The 25,075-nt window shown below is 43.8% G+C and overlaps 1 protein-coding gene and 1 pseudogene across 1 annotated transcript; one reads left to right on the plus strand and one right to left on the minus strand.

Moving 5' to 3' along the window:
* The first annotated feature begins 4,382 nt into the window (after positions 1-4,382).
* On the plus strand, positions 4,383-8,412 carry LOC124690434. Its single transcript, XM_047223821.1, has 9 exons — positions 4,383-4,946; positions 5,025-5,093; positions 6,037-6,087; positions 6,521-6,664; positions 6,748-6,867; positions 6,993-7,492; positions 7,579-7,634; positions 7,710-7,813; positions 7,919-8,412. The coding sequence occupies exons 1-6, from the start codon at positions 4,383-4,385 to the stop codon at positions 7,134-7,136; spliced, it is 1,092 nt and encodes a 363-aa protein (XP_047079777.1). The 3' UTR covers positions 7,137-7,492; positions 7,579-7,634; positions 7,710-7,813; positions 7,919-8,412.
* A 2,472-nt stretch (positions 8,413-10,884) lies between these two features.
* LOC124692780 lies at positions 10,885-20,511 on the minus strand (annotated as a pseudogene).
* Between the last annotated feature and the right edge of the window lie 4,564 nt (positions 20,512-25,075).

A 25,075-nucleotide genomic window follows, 5' to 3' on the forward strand; every position in this document is an offset into this window, starting at 1 on the left:
TGGACCATGAGTTTACCTTAGCTTTTGCAAATACATATTTTGTGTAAAATCTGATCAATGGAACCGTACTTATTCCCATTGCAAATAGTTCTTTGATTTATATGAAAGTGGTATTATTTCTTCCTTGAACACCAGGAGTGAATGGTTGATGTTCCTCACATGCTTCTTTGAATAAATAATGTTTACGACAATATTTGATGGTCGGTGAACGGTAGGAATCCACTAACCGTAGTCCCTCCGTCCCATAAAATAAGGCACACTTTTTTGTATGATTTTGATGCATAATTTTAACCACTAATATATATACACAAATATATGGTTTCAGATTATATAAATAGCATCGTTGCATTTATGTTGCAAAATATTTATATATATTGATGCAAAAAATTGAGATATAACAAGTGAAATCATGGTCAAAGTTATAAGTTGTTGACCAACGATGTTTATGGGATTAGTTGATATCATGATATTTATTGCTCTTGTTTCAAAATAATTGAAGTTTAAGGTTTATCCAAATCAAACTTTTATAAGTTTGTTTGACTTTTTTTCCAAAATCCCACGACAAATCAGTGTAGTTTGAAAACATATTTCATGAAAAATATAATCAAACTAAATTAGTGGTTTAGACATTGCTATAAACTCAGTTCAACTTAAAGTAGTTTGACATAAATAATCCTAGAACTTCAAATATGTTGGAACAGTACACACGTTTAATTTCACATGAAAATCCGTGGGATTATATGTATATTATCTAGGAACGTGTTAAGAGAAAGCAGTGGTAAGTGTATCTTGCTCAAATATGAAGTAAATAAATACTCCTAAGTGTCATGCATTTTTATCAACATGCATTTTTACCTTTAACTAGTAACTAGTAATAGTAGTGGTGATGTACCGATTACTCGTCCAGCCCAAGGTCAAAGTTATGGTCCTTCCGCCCGACCCACAGCCTCCCGCACACTTCCCCTGCCCTCGATAAGGGGCAGTGGTGGGCGCTCCCGAGGCTCGCGTTAATTTCTCCGTCGATTGCTGCTATTGAACCGCCGCCCATTTGCGATTGACCGGCCGCCGCCCCATTGCCGGTCTCCGGCGGGCGCATCCAGCACACTGCTCGTCGCCATCCCCAGGGGAAGGAGTCCGGGCAGCCCGTTGCTCTCCTCGTCGCCCTCGGGCCGTCCAGGATCGCGAGACCAGACTTGCGCAGATGCTCTCCATCGACTGTGGTGTTCCTTGCTCGATTGATCCAGCCTCTCTCCGAGCCAGGACCTTCTGCATCAGTTCAACTGCTCCAAGAACTCCCGCCCCTTTGAATCCAATCGACGGTATGATGCCCATCCTATTCCTCTCAATCTCTTACAACACTAGTAGATAGCCTGGAACGGACAGCCCTCGCGTGTGTCTACAGAAAATAAAAGGGCGAAAGCAAAATATAGTCGAGACTTCTTGTCCTGATGCTAATCCGGTATTACTGGTCTCCTGTACAGTTCACGGGATTAGAAATATGAAATATCCACTTCTAATATTGTATTAGCTGGTCATACGGGCTGGCAAAGAAGATGCCTAAGGCCTAGCTAGACATTTTGCCTTGTCAAGTATTTTTTGTTCAATCTGCAAAATATTATAATTCTCATACAGTTTCTACCTTCCTAGATCGATCATTCTTGAACTAATTATGCAAAAATTTAACTAGGGATGAGCCAATTTCAGATTTCGCACAGTAAATGTTTTCCTCATCTAAGTAATATGGGAAGTAATATATAAATAAACAAAAAATGAACTAATAGTCTACCTAGTACAGAGCAGGTCGTGATTTATGTTGTTCAATTCTCTTTAGTAAATTGAACTAGTAGTCTATCTAGTACAGAGCATGGTGTCTATGTTCAGTTCTTGTCTGTAGATGGTCGCTACTACTTTTATTTTTGTGGGATGTTGTATGTTTAAGTTTTGAACAGGGCATGGTGTTTTATGTTGAATTATTGCCAATTTTTACAATACATGACGCCGTTGCCGTCAATTTTATTTTGTAGATGGCGGCTGCTGGTGCTTCCGAGGTTGCAGGTTCCCAAGCCCTTAAGAGGATTTCGGATGGTATGGCATGGGAATTTGCAATTTTGATTGATCCAGACGACTTGCAAATAGTCTGGCGCCAGTGTGTGGAAAAGAGATGTTAGGAGGGGTCAATAGGATGAAGCAACACATAGCTCAAATCAAAGGCTAAGTAAAACCTTGTTTGAAGCACTAAAGGGAATACTTCTTGGAACTTTCATTTTTGTGCTCTTTTGCAAGTTTACTTGTTAATATAGTATCTTTTTATTTCGGAACCTGCCATTTTGAAAAATCCTCACCGATTAATAGTCGACAGATTAATCTGTTAATAGTCAGATTTCCGATTAATCCTTAAAATCAAGCTGACCGAGCAGTTAACGATTACCGATTTCTTGACCATTGGGCCAAATACTATAGCACGGTGTCATTGTTATCAAAATAATGGATAAGAGTAAAATACCCTTACAACGTTGTTGATGGTAACGTTGTTGACGATAGGGACGACGGGTCGAAGTAGACGGCGTTGAAGACGACGGTAGGCAGCACCGCCCGACTTGGACGGCACGTCGGCGCGCGGGATCGAGTAGGCTACGATGGCGGCGCAAGCAGAGAGAGGTGACAAAACCCTAACTCATGTATTAGATGTGTTTCTGCGGTAGCCGGGTAGGAGATTATATAGGCTCAGGAAATCCATGTTTTGAGTCGGTTACAGATAGCCCACGGTCCGGGAGCGACCCGAACCGACTAACTGCAACCCGTCCGTCTAGGACTTTATACGTTTTCCTGAGCTGCAAAAAGTAAGGAAAATCTCAGCTCGGGGCTCAATCGACTCACCACGAGCGCGGCGCGCGTCGTGACGTGTCGAGTCGAGTTGAGTCAAGTCGAGGAGGAGGAGCGCGCGTGAATCACTCCTATTCTTACTCACGATCTCCAACTTGGGAGGCACCCCACGATCTCCAACCGCCGGCCGCCTCCCTCCTCCGGCAGGTGGGCCTGACTCGCCGACTCCGAAACCAGCTGGCTGCAGCCTCTCAACTGACATCCCACCGGCCACCGCGAGATCACCTGTTGTCCCAGCGCGCTCAACTGCCGTCCCCGCGCGCTCGTTGTCTTGCCCTCAACCTTGCACCACTGCTGCTGCTGGCCGCGATAAAATGCCGAAGGCCCAGCCATAATTGAGAATAGCGTCCCTGTTCAAGCTCTTGCCGCTGCATCTTGGCAAAACGGATCCCCTACTTGCTTGATTTGGTACTCAAATTTAAAATCGAGAAGCCCAGTACGTATGCCTTGCAGGTGTTTGTGTTTATGCCTCATAAGAGGACATGCATAGACTGTATGACCTCATAAGACTGGGTTGATGTCTAACGAACCAAAATCAGTTGATAATAATATATTATAAGATATTACTATGTGTTTTTGTTCTCATATGTCCAATATAAGTTCACTGTCTACGCAATCAAATAAATGCAATTTTACTTAAGTCTAGTACTTCTCTAATCTAAATTATTTGGCTCCACTTTATCTAGATAGGGATATACCTAGACGTATTTGTTAACTAGATATGCATGTCAATTAATTTGGATCGGATGGAATAAAAAATCTGCCATACAATTGGAAATTAAAACCAATTAAAGAACTACGGGGTATTTGGGTCATTTCAACACATACTGGATACAGCTACGCCTGCATCAGCAGCCGAAACAAACACATCAGACAACTTCAATCTTCCAGCCACAGCTAGCAGCTACCGCTGCCGTAACAGCTGCAGCCGTGGAGCTCCAGCCCAAACAAACACACCCTTACTAGTGGTGGAACAACACACCTTATAAGGTGGTCTAACTTCCTCGCAACTTTCCATGTGGGACTAAACTTCCCACCTCTTGCCACTCCCTAGTGAGCTGCCACCAACTTGAGTCAAACTCACAAGGCTGCCACTATGTGGGCTTTGAGATTTATAGAGAAAACTGAAATCTAGTATGGGCCACTAAAAGTGAGCCCAATATTTCAATAATATTCTTTCCCATTACACTGAAATACTTCTTCAGTTTTAGTAAATCTTTGTTGCCAAACTAAACCTGATTGTATTGGTTGGGAGGATGAGACACCAGACTTTGTCTCTGTTTTAGTTGCCAACAATAATGCTGAGCAATCTGGTAATGGGAATGTTGTTTCCACTTCAGGAAAAAAAAACTCATCCCATGCCACCTCTATAAATAACCGTCAAACTTTCTTCTAAATCATTAGCCGCGACCTGGGCACGTTTCTTCTCCACGCCCTCACATTATCGGAATTGCCATACAAGTCCTTTCTGCTGTATGCACCAAGTTTCTCCCGCCGCGATGAAGTCCGGTTCAGGAATAGAACCGAAGGACCGCATCCAAGAACCGGTTCACGGGCACAGGCAACGCCAGGACTCGTACGCCGCCACTCCGCCCTCTGATGGGGCCCCGAGCGCTGTGCCAGCCGACGGCGGCGCCGATGCCTCCTCGCCGTCACCTCTCCCTGCAGCGCCCGTCGACCGACCCCAAGAACGTTTCCATGAGCAGGCCGGAGGCGGGAGCCGCGGCACCCATGGATCGAGTTCCGCTGCGGCGTGGGGCGGGCCCGATGACATTCCTTTTCTCGCACCTCCCGCTCCAAGATCCGCGGGAAGCAGCCCATCCACCCCCTCCCCCGACGGCGCCTCGGCATTTGCAGCCGGGGCGTCAACCTCCGCGACGGACAGGGGCAAGAGGGTAAAGTGGAGGCATCCGGTGGTGGTGCCGAAGGAGGCGAGGCGGCCGTTCGACTCCAAGCTAGTGTTCGAACAGTTGGTACGAGAGCAGGCAGCTATCAACGAGGCTCATATACAATGGGCAGAGAGAGAGGAGGAGGAGGAGAAGAAGAAGAAACCGGTGGAACAGGTGATGGCGCGTATCTCGTGTTTTCTTGAGAGTTCTTGGAGTGTGCGCTCTTAGCGTTTCTTGGTTTCTCTTGAGTAGGTGAAATCGTCGCACGCCAAGAAGGCGCTCTGGAGCAAGTTTAAAAACTATTTCACCCGCAAGAGAAAGGTATAGCCTGAATCTTGCCTCTCTTGCTTGCTCGCTTGCGATTTATTGGCTTGTCCGTGCACTTGTGTGCCAATCTTATTGTTCTGGATTTCAAACATTGAAATCTTGGGGATGATTTAGAGTAACGGAAGCGGAATCTTTGGGCCAAGAGTGTATCGAGCATTCCTGCAGCAACATATTTTTGTATATGGAATGCCGAATCGGGATTATGGTGTTCTTGATATCTGTTTCTTCATGTTTAATTTCGGGACCAGTTATTGTAATCAAGGCAGTAGATCTTGGTTAGAGAATGATGCCGTGGCATCCTAGAGTAGAGGAGGAATCTTGGACAAATGGTAGGAGTAGTTTGGCCTTTTGATTTTGCCAAGAGCACAGACTTCCTTGTTGTTTGTCGGTCTTCTCTTAGTCTTAGTCTGGCTCTGGTATGGTATTTGAAACAGATCTTGTTGTAATTCTTGAAGTCTGTAAAATGTGGTGAAGTCATGGGGTCATGGGGTCTTTTCCCAACTCCCAATTACTGCAAAATTTTGGTAACAGAGCTTGAATCAAATATGAACTTTCTTTCTAAACAAATGTTGCTATCAGAAAATTTAATGTAGACATTTGTTCGAGATTGCATAACTGGACATAATTTCTGTAAACCATTGGGCATTTACATACAAAAACACTGACCACGTACTCTGCAGTTCTGTGGAGAAGTTCACCATTTCGTTGATTTTTACCCGGAACTAAGCCTCAAATATAATTCATGTAAAAAGTTGGCAAAAGCAAAGAAATTTTGGACGCACATTTTGTGGTGTTACTATTACATTGTTTTTTATTAATTACATTCATTTCTTATTCCCTTGTTTCTTGTTTTGAAATGTTTGATATTTGGTTTAATTCGGTAAAATTGTAAGCCTGGCAGGATATCTGGATTTTAACCACTTTTCTTGTTGAATAGATTGTTGATAGAGAAGGAAGGAGAATATATTCGGAACATGTGGGTCACCAGGTTTGGGTCCATTTTGCCTTATATTCAAAACAGAAGTTCATGAAATATCAGGATCAAAATCCTAGATCACATGATACTGTGATTCTTTATGGTCCTGTACAATCAACTGTTCGGAGGGATGATGTTCTCTTTTATGGAATACTATATTGAATGTTAACTCTTGCTTGTGATAGTCTGATAGAACCTGAGCTGTCTTTGTAGTGATGTTGAGTTCACCAGAAATTAATGGATGTATTTTCTTCTTTTATTATTGAACAACATCGAATCAGTATCAATGATAGAATTAAAATACATGTTAGTGGTTCCATACATTTTCAAAGCAAACGGAAACCTGAAAATTGGAATCAAACAAAATGTCCATCACATTCGAAATATGTTGTTTCCTGTTCTACTCGGTGTAATTTGAATTCCCGTATATGTGTGTTTTCTGCAGACGATTCCTATCACTGAAGTCGGTAATTATTATCGTGTTACTAAAGATATGGCTATTCGTGTGAATCTTGATGCCTATTTGAGATTTAGACCGGTGCATGGAGATGGGGAGTGTTTCTACAGGAGCTTCATGTTTTCCTACCTTCTAATTGCCCTCCTCTCCTTTCATTAGCACAGGATGTATTTTTAGTTATTTAATTCTATTTCTTTTATGTGAATGCCCAACAGGAGCAAGTTCTTGATAGGCAGGACACATATGAGGAACACCGTCTCCTTGATGCTGTTAAAAGAGTGTCTACGCAACATACAAATCTTGGATGGACCTCTGAGTTTTGCAGGAGCTACAAAGTAAGTTCTCCCCTTCTCCGTATTTTTTTCTGAGATAAAAAGGCTTGTAAGGGATGATTCTCTTCAGGTTACCATAACTTCAGGCTGGATCTGGCATCTCACTATCTTTGTTTTGCCATTTGCAGGAGATGCACAACTGCTTAACAGTAGTGGCATGCCATCAGAGTTTTACATACTGTTGGCATAAACTCGAATTCGAAGTTTACTGTAAAGTTAACAACCCAATTCCAATGAACCTTAAGAGAAATCTACTTGCAAAGGAACAATGAGACAATATAATGGGGAAGAATAGAATTGTATGCTTGTTTCGTTTGAACAAAAACGATGCGGACATGCTACTTATGGTGTAGCCACCTTATTGTTCTGTTACCAAACATTTTCATCCATAACTACTATGCTACAGTATGTACTTAATGACTGATGCTTTTCAGACTTGTTCTGTGTTATTCAATATCTTGCTATCAATTCCATATTTCATAACTCATTCGAGTAACCTATGATATGTAATTATTATCAGATGTGAACTATTGGGTTGCTGATTCTTTCAGGCATTTAAGAAACTGATAAAAAAAGTAATGAGATGGAAAAGACAAGGCAGGTGGAACAGCATAGCATCAACTAACAGGTTTTTGGTTCGCTTGGTTTGCTGCAATTCCATCAAAGTATCATGGCCGCCTTCCATCTCACTGACATAAAATCTTCCCTTTTTAGGTACCGTAAAGAGAAACTTCTTGAGTTCTTCAGCACCTACGATACAACGGAAGACAGTGAGAAAACGCCCTTGAACTTATCTTTCATTCAGTTCATCATAATTCATGTTTCTGACAAATTTTATTCTTTAGTTCTTGTTTTCCTCAGATTAGTAGTAGCTATCCAGATATGCTCACATGCGTACGAGTATGAACAGCTTATTACTGGGCTCAACGAAAATTACAGTCTGAAAGATGTCCGTATCAGCATCTCTTCCCTTTCATTACCTCGTGCTGAATTTCTAATGCATCCATTCAGACATACAGTCACTCATTTACCTGACCCATTGCTTTACAAACAGTGGTGCTTTCGGCGTGTCACTCCAGCTCGTATGTTTACGGACCATATTATGATGACAGCCTTGGTCAGAGCGCTTGAGGTACCTCTCAAATTGGAGCGACTCAATGGAGGAGGATCTGCCGAAGATAATATCTACACTGGTCCTGGAGTTTTGAGTGTGACCTTGCTGTACACGGGTAATCACTACGACATCATCTACCCACGAGCTCCTTCTGCTGAGAATTGAAGTCCACAGGCCTCCCATAATGAGAGCTGATTAGAGTTCAAGTCAACAGATCTGCTGTGTTGAAGTTGAGTTTGAGTGCTGCCTTTGAATGAGAGCGTTGCTGGGTTTGGTGGTAGAGGGTTAGACATAGACTGATGTAATAGGGGTAGGCATAACATACACTTGTGCATTCTTCTTCTCCTAGCCCAAGCTACTGGTGCCCGATTGATTGATCAGAAGCTGCTCCCTTGTCTGAAAAGTGACAAGGAAGAAAAACTTGTGCTCTACTATTTTTGTTTGAGTTGTTGGCTGGTACGCAGCGAAGCTTCTGTGATCACATTCGAGTTTCTTAATTGTGCCCATCTTTAACTGTCTATAGACATGTGTTAGTAATATTTTAGCGCAAGATAACATTCGCTTAAGACAGCCTCCTGATATCATCTTTGGTAGCACAATTGGTCTGTCCCTATGTTATGGAAGGCACATGTATTGTGATTCCTTGGACATGTCTCTTTTGTGGCTTGCCCGTTTTGATTACAGCAATATGGGTGATCTTCCGGGGTTATACTTACTTTTTTATCTTCCTAGCAGCACATTTTATTAGCCACTCAAACAACGCTGGGTTAAGCTGGGTTGGGCTGCTTCTACTGATCACAATACAAGCCAATCGATCTCCCACGCGGAAATTGAACAGATTTTGCTTGAGTTGGGCTGCTGCCTGTGAATATGAGCGTGGCAGACATACTGCTAGTGCCACTCAATTGATCAGTTGGCATGTAAGGATCAGGACGATCGGTTTAATTAGTTTCTGTGATTTAGTTTTTATGTGCTGACCGTTTGTCATATATATCCTCTCATGCCCTTTTTATTACGCACTATTATTTGTGATTTTTCCTATCTCTGTTGGTAACCCCTGGCTTTTCTCGCAAGAATGTAGTTTGCACCCTGCTTTTGAACCTGTTTGAATCACAACCTGGCGTTATTTTTTCTTTATATTCAAAATGTTGTTGCAGATATCAACCTTCAAGTGAAGAAGAAAAGGAACAACCATATTATCAGCTTAATTTGCACATGTGGAGGCTTCCGACTTCATTGGCAGAGGCTCACCGCTCCACTCCTTGATGCTCTCAAGCAAGAAGTCGATGTGTTTGCCTTGGTTCATGGCAACGAACACCTTGTCCACGGTCGCCACCTCCTCGCTAGGGAGACCGCATCTTCTCCCCGATCAAGTACACTACCACTAGCTCCTCACGCACGAACCGGTATAGAGGATACGACGGGCACCCATGCCCAGTGCATGCAATCGATGCTTCCAAGCATTTCAGGAAATCCTCTAGCAGTATTTTGTGCCATGATCCTTGCAGTCTCTTCCTCAGTTGGCCCTCTCAAATAGTATTTGCTAAACTTTCCCACCACAGCTCGGCAAAACTTGTACATGCACTCAATGGCAGTAGACTCACTCATGCGAAGGTAGTCGTCCTGTGTATCGGCAGGTGCTCCGTATGCAAGTATCCTCATGGCGGCGGTGCACTTCTGAATCGACGAGAACCCGAGGACGCCTACAGCGTCGACCTTGAGCTTGAAGTAGGGGTCGAACTCTCGAACGCCGTGGAGGATATTCATGAACAGCCCCTTGCTCATCCTGTACCGGCGCCGAAAATTGTCGGCCTGTGTTGCGTCGTCGGGGCAGTAGTCGTTGTGCAGCATGGCATGCCCCTCCATCCTCTGCCGGGGCTTCGACTTCTTTCTTTCCGGCCTTGATCCTCCGCGGCGCGGCCTCTTCCTTTTCTCCGCCTCAGCGTCGAGCAATTCCTGGAGGGACGCGATGATCAGCAAATGCTCCCGCAGGTCGTCGTCGAAGGCTTGCTCGTCCTCCAGCAGCAGGGCAACCATCTCATCATCGCTGTCCATGGCTGAAGCAAAATCAATGGTTAAATTTGCGCCGAGGCAGACGACGCAACAAACAGCGGCCAATCGCGCCTACCTGGCAAGTCGTCGAGCACCTTCTGTGCACGGAGGTGGGGCGGATTTGACGGCGCGTTCTGGGACGCGCTGGCGACGCGGCGGCGGCACGACCGGGCGGGAGCCCCGGCCCGCGACAACGGTTCCGACTCTCGCAGAGATCGGACGCCCAACCGGCCGGGAAATCCGGCGGCGGCGGCGGGGCGGGAGGCGCGGGAACGAAGGAGCGACGAGAAAAGAGGCGCGAACCAACGGTTTATGCAAATAGTCGCCGACATGTGGGAGCCCGCCTCGCTTTTGTTGTGTCCGGCGTCCCCGGTGCGTCCCCTGTGGGACGGGGACGGGCTCGGGGCACCGGACACCGTATCGGGCCGCGCCGGACAAAAATGGGCTTTGGGGGACGCGGCTGGAACGCATTTTTTGTCCGGCGCGCCCCAAAACCCTTTGGGGGACGCGGCTGGAGATGCTCTTAGTCACAGGGTTGCAAAGAACTGGAGCTCTGAGCGTATGATTCCATGGCAATCTCGGCACCCTTATAAGGGTTGCACCCGCCAGATAGGTTTGAAGGCAAGGCATTGGTGGAGTAGTCGTTCACTAACTCTGAGGACTGGCGAACATGAGCTTCACGATGGCAGGTACGGCAAGTCTCACAGCGTGTTCCTTTTCCACATGGATCGCCTTGACGGCAATAAGTGGGATGTGTCATTGACTTTTTTTTTTGTCATCGACAGAGTTGATCTCCCGCTCGTACAGGTAACTTTGTACAGCGCATATTATAATACAGTACAGATTAGTGAGCCTTGTAAAGAATCATCACAGGTTTCTTGACAGAACTTAGCAACCATGAAAGGTTCATGACAATAATAGCTGGACTTATGGTGCAGCCTCAAAATGCTGTGGTGACCAAAACATAAGCACATAGAGGACGCAAACTCAATGCTACGGATATGTAAATTTACACATGAACTTATCAAATACGGAGAAAAGTGACAAGACCAGTAGGACTGAGGCACATGCGCCCTGTCCTGGTAACAAAATCGGACTCCTCTGCATAGCTTATGGGGAGCACCCCAACTCAAAACGGAACATAGATGAAGGAGGCAGTCTCCACACATCATCACTAAAAACTGATGTAGATGTCTCCTTTGCTCTCTCCCCTCAGCACGATTACTGCTGTACAACTTGGGGTTAATAGATTCTCACTTGACCAAAATCTGGAAGCTCTCCGGTGCCTCTTCACCGTCCTCAGCCTTCTGTTAATACGCATACTGGTAGGTACAAAGGGAAACTGGAAGCACAATCTCTCCCATGTTTCCCATCGGGGACAAAACTTTGCAGCCAACTAGCAAAAACTTTGGTGACCCGCATCTTGGAAGTTAATAAATACAGATCGGGGGGCATACCAAAGAAACCAAAACGGTAAAGGAAAAAAAAAACTGAGAATCAGAAATGAGATTGTGAATGGTCTCCAGGCCTTTTAGTTTGGGTTATTCGGTCTCCTTGGTGGGACCTGAAGTGTCAGCTCCGCTGGATGAAGTGTCACAACTGGCGGAAGTCAATGGGATATCCTGGTGGTTTTCTTCGCCAGAGGAAGTCCTGGATCTCCCTGACCTGGCTCGGATGTTTGCACCCATAGGGAATGGTTCCTGTAAGATACGACAAGCCAGTATTAGTTCAGCAGCATTGATGTTTGATAGCACCACCTTAAGAGCAACAAGTACCCTTTTGAGAGAACAGATACATAGTACTTGTGCCAGGTGATGTCTTACTTTAATCCTTCAAACAGGACTTATGTAAATGTTAAACTTGTTAGAATATATGTACGGCTGAGATTAGACTAGGATTAGATCATCTTAGATCATCTTGTACTCTCCCTTTATGTCTATATATACCCCCAATGGGTCATAGCAATACAACACACAATTCTAGGGTTTCAATATTTCCAATATGGTATTGGAGCGGTTAGCCTCGCGGTGCCGATCCTAAGTCCTCCCACCACTTCCGCATCGCACCGCCCCATGGGAGATCTCTCCTCGGGACGCGGCACCCGGTTTTGATCAAAGATCTGATCGGTTCTTAGTATAGATTAGATCCAAAATTTTCATAATTCCAATCCTGTAGTATAGATTCAATTTAGCCAAATAAATCTCTATTTCTGCAAGATCCAAGTTCCTAAACTCGGTGAAAATTCAGTGCAGATGCATCCGCCGGTGGCTGTTTCACTGCAAGGCATGCCTCTACGCTGCTCGCGTGGAACACGACGCCAACATCAAGCGCGCAGGCACAGCTCGCCAGGTTCGGATAACGGGAGGGCAAAATCTTGCACGTGGGCTTTTCCGATCCGATCTGGTGGCCGCCAGCAAAGTGGCCGTGCAGTACTACGCGCGTGGCCGGCAGGCACATGCTGCCTGGCAAGGCAAGCATTTCCCAGGCGGCCAGGACACGGGCCGTCACACGAAGGTCGGCTTCCCGGCTATCGCATGCGCGGGCACGACGCCGCTACATCAGCCTCAACAAACCACGCCGTCAAGATCGACTTCAAGCTACGCACGACTACGTCTGCGGAGAACTGGACTACACCGAGCCGAACAACTACGCCAAGTTGTACGACTACATCAAGATTTACGTCGAGTTCTACATCGCCAACTACATCGTTAAGGTCTACATCAACATGGTCTCCGTCGACATCTTCGTCAACACAGCTGTCGCCTACAACCAAAAACCCTGCCGCCGCCGCAGATCCTCTACCGCCGCTGCGCTACGACACAAAAACCCCGCCATCGCGGCAGCGGTTCTACGGCCGCCGCGCTACGACACAAAAACCCCGCCACCGCCGCAGAACCGCTGCCGACGCCGCGCTACGACACAAAAACCCCACCGGTGCCGCAGATTCTGCCGCCGCCGCGCTACGACACAAAACCCAACAAAACAAAAACACGCAATTTTTTGCGCCTTCGGCGAATACGGCTACACCACATATGACGACTACAACATCGACCACACCTTGACCATGGGTACATCACGATCGGCTACCTCGACATCGACATCAAGAAAACGTCTACGGCAACTCAAAAACTCCAGTCAGCGTCCATGTCGTCACTTGCCAAGGAGGACAAGCGACGGGAGCGCGACACTTCAAATGCAGTCGCAAGCGTTCGCTCCACCCCTGCTACGACTGAGGGGGATGTTAGAATATACGTATGGCTGAGATTAGACTAGAATTAGATCATCTTGTACTCCAAGTCTACCTCCCCCTTGTACGTCTATATATACCCCCAAAGGGTCATGACAATACAACACACAATTCTAGGGTTTCAATATTTCCAATAAAACTATATCAAATGGCATAGAAAAGAGTGTTGTGGAAAGAAGAGGGTCAACGAAAACCACCAAAACAATAAATATGGTAAAGAAACAAAAAGGCATACCTGATCCCCTGCATTAGGGCCATTCGAATGGAAGAGGATGGGGCGGCAGCGCTTGTCCTCATTCATCAAACTGGAGTTCTGGAAATGACCAATCAGAGCTGATTTCCCTTGGATTCTGGCGTAAGCAAGTGATGCTACCTTCTCGCTGTTAAATTTTTCCCACTTTTTTCCATTGAAAGTCTGCAAGCAAAAAAACAAAAGAATGAGGATATGCAGCTGATGTTTCATAGTGCATATGACACAATGTTCAATGGCATGAACCTACAATCACAGGACACAATAATCATTGTTAACATCAAGCGACAAGCACTTGACAACATGATATAATCTATCTTGGTCTCACCTGATAAAACGGAACAATGTGCTGAGGATTGATCATATTGATGAAAGCATAGCCAACATTGCATTTGTTCTGAAGAAAGGGAAAAATAGTACAGAAATCCCCTTTAGTCATACAGATTGGAAAGATTATCTCATCAAATATGAAGCAATTGTTGCATAGGAATTAAATTTAGATCACCTTGAAGTCAATTGGCAGATAAATAAAATCATAAGTTCCCTTATGACCTTCATCAATAGCAGTTAAAAGCATCTTTGAGGTGTACCTGAAATCCAAAGGCAATAAGAACATAAAGTAAGTCACAGGAGACAGAACAGAAATGGCTGGCCAACAAATTGTAGCCTAAATTAAAACATCTTCTGCTCATACTTATTTGGGATATTCTTTATCATCAGTGTAGTCCGGGAGTCTTCACCACGCAGAATACAGTCAACATCAAGCTCATATTGCCTTTTATTATCGGACTGATTTGCACTTAATTCATTTCTTCGGCTTCTCATCCGCTCACCAGATGCATCAAATGATGGAAGGGGAGCCACAGGATTCCTTCCATGGAACAGGCCCCTCTGCTGAGGAGATGGTGCGCCAATCAGTGCAGGAGACACAGCTGGGTCCATACAATTCCCTCTAGTTTGAGAAAATATGTTATTAAGCTCCACTGTGTGAAGCTGAGGGCTACCAGGAAATCCTATGCTTCCAACACTGCCAGGATGAAAACTTGGTGCTTCTGTCAAATCTCCTGGATAGCCATGCCGCCTATCCCAAACCGATGGATTGATTGCTGGTGCAGACCCAACATGGTGATGATGCACGGGGGGTACATTCTCAAGCATGTGGGACGGTGGTCTTGGTAATCCATGCATTTGTGCAGGCGGGCGAGATGGAACATTGTTTACAAAAGATACTGGGTTTGGCCAAATCACAGGAGAATTGGGATGATGATGGAAGTTATTTGAATTATTCCACATTAAATGCTGACCATGGAGAGGAAGGCTTCCAGTTCGCGAAAACCCAGGAGCTGTAAATGAAATAACACCCAAGCGAGCAATGATTAGATTAAATAGTAGATACTTCATGACTTGGTCTGTATTCAGAATACTTATATCGCAATTGCTTTCATAACTTTAATGAACCTAAGACTTCTGTTATCATCCTTATAGAACATGTACTTGCTAGATGGAACTGATGGAAGCGTAGAATAAACACAAACAACATCAACAAAGAAGGAAGATTGTGATATCCAGATTTACCTCCTTCGGCACGATCAAATGAATATCCATTGAGGTTACCAGAGCCCACTTTAGGGAGGTGCCTGCTTTCCACTGCTTCAACTGGTCTTGGATTGCTATTAGTGCCAATTGGTGTCATGTTGTAAGGGGTCCCACTAGTTAGTTCACCCATGCCTTGAAAACTATAATTCATGTGTCCGTTCATCCGACCGAGCGAATGGCTAAGCTCACCAAGGGTAGCCTGATTTACGCGGGATGTAATTCCAACGGGAGAGGATAAAGTTTGCGGTCTGGTAGAGGATAGGCCCAATAATGGTGCATCTCTGAATGGGCTCATTGATGCCTGAACTCCAGAACGCATACCCTGGATGCTCCCATTTTCGAGGCCAGTGGAGGTGTTTGTCGCCAGATTAGACGAACCTGGCAGAATGTCCATACAAGTCAGGAACATCAACTATTAGAAAAAAAAACACAAGTTGAGAATAAAAAAAATATAGCGCACCAAAAGAAGCCCTCGAAGGGCTAGTTGTGCTTAGATTCCCCAGTTTGTATACACCAAACTCTTCCTGCCCCAAGTCTTGAGACATATGCTGCATCAATCTGGTGTAAGAAGAAACTAAATCACTTTCAAAACCATGGAAGCCTCAAAATAAGATCAACAAGTCGGAAAATAAAGAAGATAAAGTGATATCGCTGAATCAGACATAACTGTTATTTAGGAACAGTAGGAGCCCTGTTCAAAAAGAGAATAACTGCTATTTTATCAGCATGCTTAATGGCTGCATGCTCAAATTATTCAATCTACCATTCAACTAAGTTGTTCTTGCACACTTTGATCTGAAGATAACATGAAATAGAAGTTTCAACACAAAGGTCAAGTAAGGTACCGTCTAGTACCACCGAAATGGCTGTTATCCGCTTTGATTTTCTTGCCTGCTATATCGTTCCTGTTTAAAGCACGCAATGCAGCTTCGGCTCCTCTTATATCATAAAATTCAATTATTTTGTGATGACCCTTTTGTTGAGTGTCACGGATCTGCAGTTGCAAAATAAGCATGTGTTATAAACTTATAATCCTTGTTACACTAATATTAAGCACGTGTTACACTAATATTAAGCTAATGCAAGTCCATACCTCCTTGATTTCACCATAGTCACCAAATACCCGATGGAGATCATCATTCGTTACCGATGGATCAATATTGAACATTACAAGAACTCCCTGGTTAACATCCTTTTCTGAAGGGTTGTCCTGGAGAAAAAACAACAAATTAGCATTCCACTTTTGCACATATGCATGAGGCCGGTAACTTAAGAAAGAAGAACCTGATTAACAAAACAAAGAACTGCTAACACCATACTTATTACACTGTATCATGGACAGAATCACAAAGTGATGGTTACCTTCGGAATGGAGTAATGTATGTCAAGTTTCCTACGCCTGAGTGGCTTGTTTTGAAGTGCCCTCATGGCATTTCGTGCTGACCTTATATCATAGTAAGATATCATCACAAAACCACGATGTTTACATGCAGTGTAAAGGGTACGGATGTCTCCATAATGCTGCAAGGAAACAGTAAATGGATTCCAGGAATCAAATCTGATGTACCAGAATCACGATAGGGTGAACAGAAAATTGAAACTAACACACCTCAAATATGAGCTTCAACTCAGAATCCTCAACATTGCTATTAATGTTCCGAACAAAAGAGTTCTGGAAGGGTGTTCCCCATGCGGATGTTCACCATTCAGTGCGCCATTTAGAAACCCAAGTCTATCATTAGATCCACCATTAAGTTCTTGCAACTTTTTATTTTCATCAGTTTCGAGTTCCATCCCGCCTCCAGTGTAGAATATATCATCATCACCATCCTCCCCATTGCTAGCATGGGCTGCATACCCAACTTCGTCAAGAACACCTGACAGAAGTTCATCGTCATCAGGAAGCAGGTCTCCAATTATTTGGGCCTCAATCTCCTCGGTCAACTCAAAGGGCTCATCATTGGTATTCAGATCAACCTTTTGAGTAGGTTGGCCGAAAAGAGCATTCTTGGATGTTAATCTCACTGCAGAGTTACAGATAAAAACATATACTCAGCTATGAATGGAATTCATATTTTGCAAATGAGTGGTTGAACCAGAATATTTTACTGTTTCATCTCTTCACAAAAATACACAATAGTAGATAGACCGGTACCAAACTAAGTTAATTGATTATTTGGCAACAGTAGAGAAATAGGAGACAAATGAAGCAAGTTTCTTACAAAAATAAGAAAATCACATTTATATTTTTACCCTGCGTACTCAATTATGCTCTTTCTTGCACTTATATATCATTTCTCTTCATTCAAGAGAACAACCATTAAAGATAGCATTGTCAGGAAATGATATACATCAAGATCGATATGCTATGGTGTAATACTGGGAACGGGGGAAAGGTGCACAGACTAGTGCCACCGATTGACATACTTATAAGAGTAAAGATAAAGGTAACACAGCAGATTTACTATAAAGAGTGGATATTTCTCAAGGTCATGGTTCATTGCTCAGTAGAATCACACACTCGACTGAAGCACATAGAAATCATAAAGAAGAATGGCTCACATTTCTTGTCAAAAATGTCCGACAGTGAGCTTGAAAAAGCCCATTCTCGTTGTAGACACCATTTGTGTTAGTCCTTCTCACATCATGAAATAAAGCTGCCGCCTTTAAGGATGAATCAGATTGGCAACTAGGATCTTGATCAAGCCTCCAAGAAGATGGTGCCAAGTTAGGATGCCTCTCTTGATCAAACAGCTTGTGCTCAAGACTATATGCAGTTTTCTGGTCCCTCGGATCATATTGTTGTAGAAACTCTTGTCGACCCATAATCTTTGTCCCAATTGGTTGAGGCTTTTCAAGCGGAGAAGATGCAAGTGAATTGCTTCCTGGTAACAAATGGAACACATCAAGTTTGAGAATAGACGGTGCCAATGAAAATAACAGAAACACATCAACCATCATGAAGACGAGAGCAGCAGGGGCACAGATGCACAGACCTAGGGGGTTGCAAACACACCAGGGTCAATATTGTTATTGCTTTTACAATTTGCACACAAAATCAACTAGTGCACCACTGCTACCTAAAAGGCTAAAACATGGTATTTAAAGAAGCCTAAACACGGAGAGGAGGCGCTCCAGGAAAAACCAATCTAGGGTTTCGCCCCCCTAGCCGGCGACGTTGCCGATCCACCTCGCCTCCATTGGCCGGCGGGGAGGTTTCAGTTCTTTGTTTTAGGTATTTGCAGTGTCTTCTTCAAGATGGTGAGGCAGCAGCTACATCCTGAAGTCAGAATAAGGTCCTCCCCGCTCGATCCCCGTTCCGGCTGTGCCCCTAGCGCCGGCGGAGGGCGTGTGGAGTTTTCTTCCCGGCTGATCTCCTGGGATCAGGTCGGTTGTAGTGTTAGTTGGTGTTATTGCAAGTCTGGCTCTTCTGATCTATGGTTCTCATCTTTGGTGATGGTTGCTGCTCCGGTGCGCTGGTCCTTTGGGGCATTAGCACGACGACTTCCCGTTTGTCTACTACAACAAGCTCTACTACGACAAGCTTTGTGAGGGAAGGGCGAGGACGGCGGCGCGCCTTCGGCTCGCCTCAGTGCTTGTAGTCTTCGCTAGGTGGTCCAAGAATCTATTTGTAATTTGCTTTACTTTTAGAGCTCTTTGTACTACTGTTGATGATTATCAATAGATCGGTGGATTTTTCGCAAAAAAAATAATCCTAAACACAGTGTGCAAATCTACAAATAAACTGCTTGATCTCAATACGAATTAAACTGCTTGACCTCAATATAGAGAGGAGGTTGCACAGACACCAGGGTCAATGTTTTTACTGCACTACAACTTGCACACAAAATCAACTAGTGCACCACTGTAACCTAAAAATGGTATTTAAAGAAGCCTAAACACAGTTTCCAAATCTGCAAATCAAACTGCTTGATGTCAATACGAATTAAACTGTTTGACCTCAATATAGAGAGGACAAGTTAAGGCTTGGACTCCTCAGGTTTGCTAGCATGCATAAAAATGTGACTCCTCCAATGCAAGCAACAAGAAAATTTACAGTTGCAAGGCATCCTAATTCCTAAAACAAAAAACGGATGACTGATAACTAATTAAAGGTGAACAGAATCAAACCCAGCGCTCACCCATATTATGAGGTAAGGATTCTTGCTTCCAAAATCCAATTTGCCTCTGCAAATATAGAAGGCCATTATGAGAATAGTTAATAAATGCCATGGCCATGAACCATAACCAAAACGAAATTAGTTGAAGCAAGAACTTAAGCAATAATTCAAAATGTCTGGGATTACCTCCGTTGGGAGGAGAAGCTCCTCACTGAAGGACGAAGCGCCCGCGATGGGATGCCTGTACTGGGACAAGTGGTGCCTCTGATCCATGACCTGAGATGGCATCCTGCAGGCGGCAAACCATAGAATATACTGTATTAGACACAAGACCTGCCAATACCTCTGGTAGCACAATTGGGTCGGATAAAATTAAAATTGGTGTAGTATTTTCGTGTGTGTTTTTTGTTGCTGAAATGATACGCCTTCGGGAGGCCAAAGACTTGCACAATCAGTGGAAGACCGCGGAAATTTGGAGCATCCCAAGGGACAGCAGGAAATGTGGAATTTAGTGGTTGCAAGCTTCCAAGGTCAAACGTTTTGAATCACAACCGCCAGATTTGAGAAGTCGGTGAGGGAAGCCGATGAACTTGTTGTACGCAGAATGAAATCAAAAACAGAAGATGCGGAATTTAATCCGCCTCGGGCTCCACGAAGCTCCAAACTAGCAAGTATGCAGTGATCAAAACAAAGCGAATTCCTTTAATTAATCGGAAACTCCGTACAGCCCAAACCGAATTGCCCCCAAAATTGAAGTTGAAATCACGCCAATCAACTAAATCTCCCACAATTCAGTCATCCCCGAGCAACAGCAAACACAAAATAGCACAAAGCAAGCAAGTCCTCACCAGATCGGCGGCTGCAGCAACCTCCACCTCTTCAGAGCCAAAAACTCAAAGCTGCAGAGACAGTCGTAGCAGATGCTCCCATGAGCCGCGGCCGCCCCTCCCGGAGCTGGAGGACGGCGGGATCACGGCGCCCAAATCAAGCACCCGCAGGCCAATGTGAGCCCTCCCCCCTCACGCGGCGAGAGCGAGAGAGAGAGAGGGAGAGGGTGGGAAAATTGGAGAAAGCTACAACACCTACCTAACCCTAGAGGAAGGCAGCAAGAGCAGCGACGACGACCCGCCTCTGTCCGCTGCCCTGCATTCCCGGTGTCTCCCCGCGCCTCCTCCCTCTCCGCCTCCGAGATGGCTCGCCGGAGTTCGCCGGAAACGGGCTCCGGCGAGAGTTCCCGGCGAGCTGGTGGTGAGACGAAGGCGCTGGGGACAGGAAGGAACTAGCTAACCAAATGGGGCAGCGGACGCCGAATTTTATATCCGACCCCGCGGTGACCGCAAGCGCGGAGCACGGGACCGCCACACCAGGCCACCACCCGCTCCTAAATTTACCTCTATCTCTGACTCTTGGCCCCACGTGACAAACGTTTCAACCTGTCAGTGAGATGGTAAGACGGCCGGCCCCATTAGTCAGTAGCACTGATGGGTTATTAGAGCACCTGGCCAGGATGTAGCCTCGATTTGGCTGGTGGGAGGCGATGGCCGATGGGCTTTCAGCTTTGGGCGGGATCAACTAGTGGCTGGTCTGGTTAGTTGGGACAAAAAAAACCAAGAAATTGATGGATCTTCTATACTAGTTGCATTTAGATTACACTACTACTATACAGTGGGACTAGTTTTAACTGCCTGTCTTTCTTGTCAAATCATAATGTTTGCTTTTTTACACCCTAAGTCTTCCTTGTTTGTTCCGTTCAGTACTTTTTTTTTTCCTTTTTTCATATAACAGATTTGCAAGGAGTTTGCCAAAGGCTTTCTCATTCCGAAAAACCCAATCCAGTTAGCGCATTAAGAAAAACTCATATTTGATTAGTTTGCTTTTGCGTGTTCAGAATTGGCATTCATGTTCTGATTCAATCTTATTGACATTTGAGCTGGAACCAACAACACTAAAACACTTCATCTTTTCGGAAAAGAATCATCGGCAAATCGTTGGGTCTTTCCTACTAAAAAAATATGCTCCATATATTTACACGTTTTGTGCCCACTCTGTTATTTTGACGAAATAAAACACCACATGCTTCTTTTCTAGAGTTGATTGTCTTATGCCCAGGACTAAAAATAGCAGCTCCAATAATAGTCACAACAAACGTAACACGAGATGATGTTCTTGCTCCACAAGTCAGATTGGTAAAATAATAATGAGTACTATTGGGGAATAGCTAATCCTACTCATCTGGCATACAAGTTGGAACTCACGGTGTGAAGTGGTGGTAGATAGCACCATTTTTTTCCAACAGCGGTGACACGGTTTATCAAACCAACGTGAAGGTAGAGAAATCTCATCTCCATCTAACAACATGTAAATAGAACTAAAATCTGCATTGATGCTCCAATGGTACCAATGTACTAGTTGTTTTTTGAAAATAAACAAGATATATATAAGATAACAACATAAATGTATTTTTGTTTTCGAAATAAACAAATTAGCAAATGAAGTAGGAGTTTTAGTTTTCTCACTTTTGTTCATCAGCACTCCCCAACTTCCACCATGGAGTTGCTCGCTGCTAAGTTTTGCCCCATATAGTTGCTCGCTGCTTAGTTTTTTATCCTCTTTCCAAAAAAAAGTCTAGGAAACACCCACATAGAGCATTTTCATCATGTAAAAACTTAGTTTTTTTTATCGTGTCTTGCGCTTATCTTGACATAAGTGGGACTAATTTATAACTTACAGGTGGGACTATGAGACCCGGACATGAGTGTGAGTGACTGAAAGCTTACATGTGGGTGGGAACATGAGTTTGGATATGACCAGGACCGACTGAAGCTTACGTGCTGGATCAAGGCAAAATGAAGAAGAATTGTCTGTAGTTACGTTTAACTTTACTTTAGGCTTTATTTGCTTTATTTTAGTTAATACGTATGTCATAGAGTTTAGCGTTTGTATGATATTGAAAATAACTGATGCAGGCTAAGCCTCAGAGTGTGGCCCAATCTCGCCAATTGACCAAGAGGATAGAGAAGGGGAGAGAGATAAACATGAAGAATGAACAAGAACACAGTGAACACACGCACAAATAATCCAATACAATACGGTTTACTCTCAACGACCCGAACCACCGTCCCAATAGAATCACTCAAGAGAAAGACACGAGGTAGAATCTCCAAGGGAAATATCAATATGCAAATGGTAGAATCACATGCATGAAAGAATAGTAGCAAGTAGAGTTCACAATCAGAAGAGACTTAAAACTACTAGAATCATACAAGTGAAAGACCAATCATATAGAGAGTGCATTGATATAACTCATAGATTTGTGTCTAAGAAAGTAGGGGTTCCCCTAATCCACTAGGGATTGTGGAGACATAAGCCTAATTCTTCTTAACATCAACTTTATCTCACGAAGGGGGACGTATGTGCCTATTTATAGGAGGGGCGAAGCGGTAAGTTACAAGCCACAAAGTTGAAATCTGCACTTATGCTCCTAGGGATGGAAGTTTGGTCATATGGGGAGGTAGTAGCACCATGCGCTAGTACAGGCCATTTGGGGCGGTAGTACCACCTAGTGGTAGAACCAGCCATTTGGGGTGGTAGTACCACCCTGGAGCGTTCAGCTCCTCTTCTTCCTTCTCGTCCATGCTTCCGTGACGTCGGTCTTCGCTCTTCGATCTTCATCCTTCCCTCTCTTCTCTCCGTATGTGACGACGTATCCCTACCATTGATACAAGACGGATTATAAGGTAGTATACCATCCTCAAGGGTAAGCAACAGAGTCACAAAGAGGATTGAGTTCACCTTTAATTGATGTGATGGCGTTGACGCACATGATGTGGTGAAGACCGAAGATCGGACTACATCATTAACACTATCTATATATGGAGTTGTGTACTATATTTAGTTATCGAGTCTCTTTGTCTAGGTATGTGAAAGGAGAAGATGCCGCCTAGAAGGGGTAAATAGGCATGTTAAAAATAATTACGGATTTGGCTTGTAAGAATGCGGAATTAAAAAATAACGTTTACTTTACAAGCACAAAACCTAAATAAGCTAGGCTCCACTAAGTGCACCAACAATAAGTTAAGGTAAGAAAGATACCACACGATATATGTAACACAAGTGATAGCCAGATATAAGTACTTCAAACTCGATGGCTATCACAAGGAAGGCAAACTCGGGTATAGAGATAACCAAGACACGTACGTAGAGATGAAGATGTATTCCCGTGTTCCCTCACATGAAGTGAGGTTTGCCACGTTGGAGAGATGTGGGCTACCATATAATACCTTAGATCCGAATACCAGATGTAGTATAATTGCTTTTCCCCCCCCAGAAGACCTAGGTTTATATTAATCCTTGGGAAGCGACTGTTGTGGTGATTTACTCAATCAAGATCTTACCAACTTGTATAATCTTCGTCTCACCGGACTTTCAAGTTTAATTGGGGTTTGTGAATCAATGGATTGAGATAGGCTAGAGCTAAGAATTTACCTTCAGTTGTGCATACATGATATGGGATAAAAGATAATAATAATATGCATAATTATACTTAATTCAATTCAGATTATATTCTTGTGGGCAATGCGTCCTAATGTACTATAGACTCAGTCGAGCTGGTTATCTATAGACTAAGTTCCAACCCATTCACTCTAGTCGAGCTGGTTATGGAGGATTATTGAGTGATCCACATGCCAAAGCATTAAGGTCAATGACGACATCATTATCCCTAATGGATCTCAAACTACCACCGTACTCCCCCTACTGTCACTGGGTTTTGCATGAAGCAGCAGATTACCACTAATCTTACCTCATTACCTTTATGAATCATTGGGGTCTTGGGTACGTGAAAGGTACTAGATTGAGGTAGGAGATAAATATACATTCATACAAATCTTAAAATGAACATTGAGTACACATGTAGATTAGATGCGCATGATGTTGCGAGGCTAGGCCTCAGCACCCAGCCCGTGAGGACTACTCACACTTGATAAGATCAACAATCATAAACATTGTAAAGGAATTCTTAAGATCAACATAAAATAGTCTTACAATGCCACCAATTGTGATGAGATCAATAGTACAAGTAGGATACATGGCTAAGGAGATGGGGGTGGAGACGTGTAATATCTCATGATTTGGGGTTACAAAAAAAAGAGGAAACAGATGTGTGCATTGCATTCATGCATAGAAAATCCGGGAAATTTTCACGCTTTCAAATAAAACATGTCACAGTAACTGAAGTTTCACTTGACTTGATGGAATTGAAGTAGCTCATCAAGCCAAATGATATAAACCTCAATGTGACCTTTGCTAAAACCTTGTTTTGGGTAGAGATGATTTGATCTAAGGAGTTAGATCAAATGGAACTAAAACCAACACAATAACACATTAATTAAGGATCAAATACTTGATCTTATAAAAGAACATAATATGGTAATCTTTGCCATAACATATGAACATCTATTCAATTGCAAATCAAGTAACAATAAAATGGAGAAACTATTCTTATCTTATCTTCTCCATGTCTTAAACTAATCTATGTTCCTACCATGAAACTCATGGTATTCATCCCACTTCATTCTTGGATTCATGACAAGGATATCAACATTAGTATTGTTCTCTAGTTTCCCTTATTCCAATCTTCTGAATCCAAATTAAGATACATAAAAATCTAGAGAAGAGAGAGTTCTATAATTATTAGTGAAGCAATGTCAACCCTTGAGCTAAACCTTGGATATACATCCATAGGCTCACATCAACATCTTTAAGAAGAACCTTAGGATATTATTCAAGACATTTCGTAGAAAGAGAACCCATTTATGGTAATCATAGATCTT

This window comes from Lolium rigidum, chromosome 2 (assembly GCF_022539505.1).
Source record: "Lolium rigidum isolate FL_2022 chromosome 2, APGP_CSIRO_Lrig_0.1, whole genome shotgun sequence".
Taxonomy (NCBI): Eukaryota; Viridiplantae; Streptophyta; class Magnoliopsida; order Poales; family Poaceae; genus Lolium; species Lolium rigidum.

What these genes read in the sequence shown, in the direction of transcription:
- LOC124690434 (XM_047223821.1), top strand. Translation starts at nt 4,383, where the DNA reads ATGAAGTCCGGTTCAGGAATAGAACCGAAGGACCGCATCCAAGAACCG. An exon ending in AGAAGAAACCGGTGGAACAG is followed by an intron (nt 4,947 to 5,024) that starts GTGATGGCGCGT and finishes TCTCTTGAGTAG; the next exon opens with GTGAAATCGTCGCACGCCAA. An exon ending in ATTTCACCCGCAAGAGAAAG is followed by an intron (nt 5,094 to 6,036) that starts GTATAGCCTGAA and finishes CTTGTTGAATAG; the next exon opens with ATTGTTGATAGAGAAGGAAG.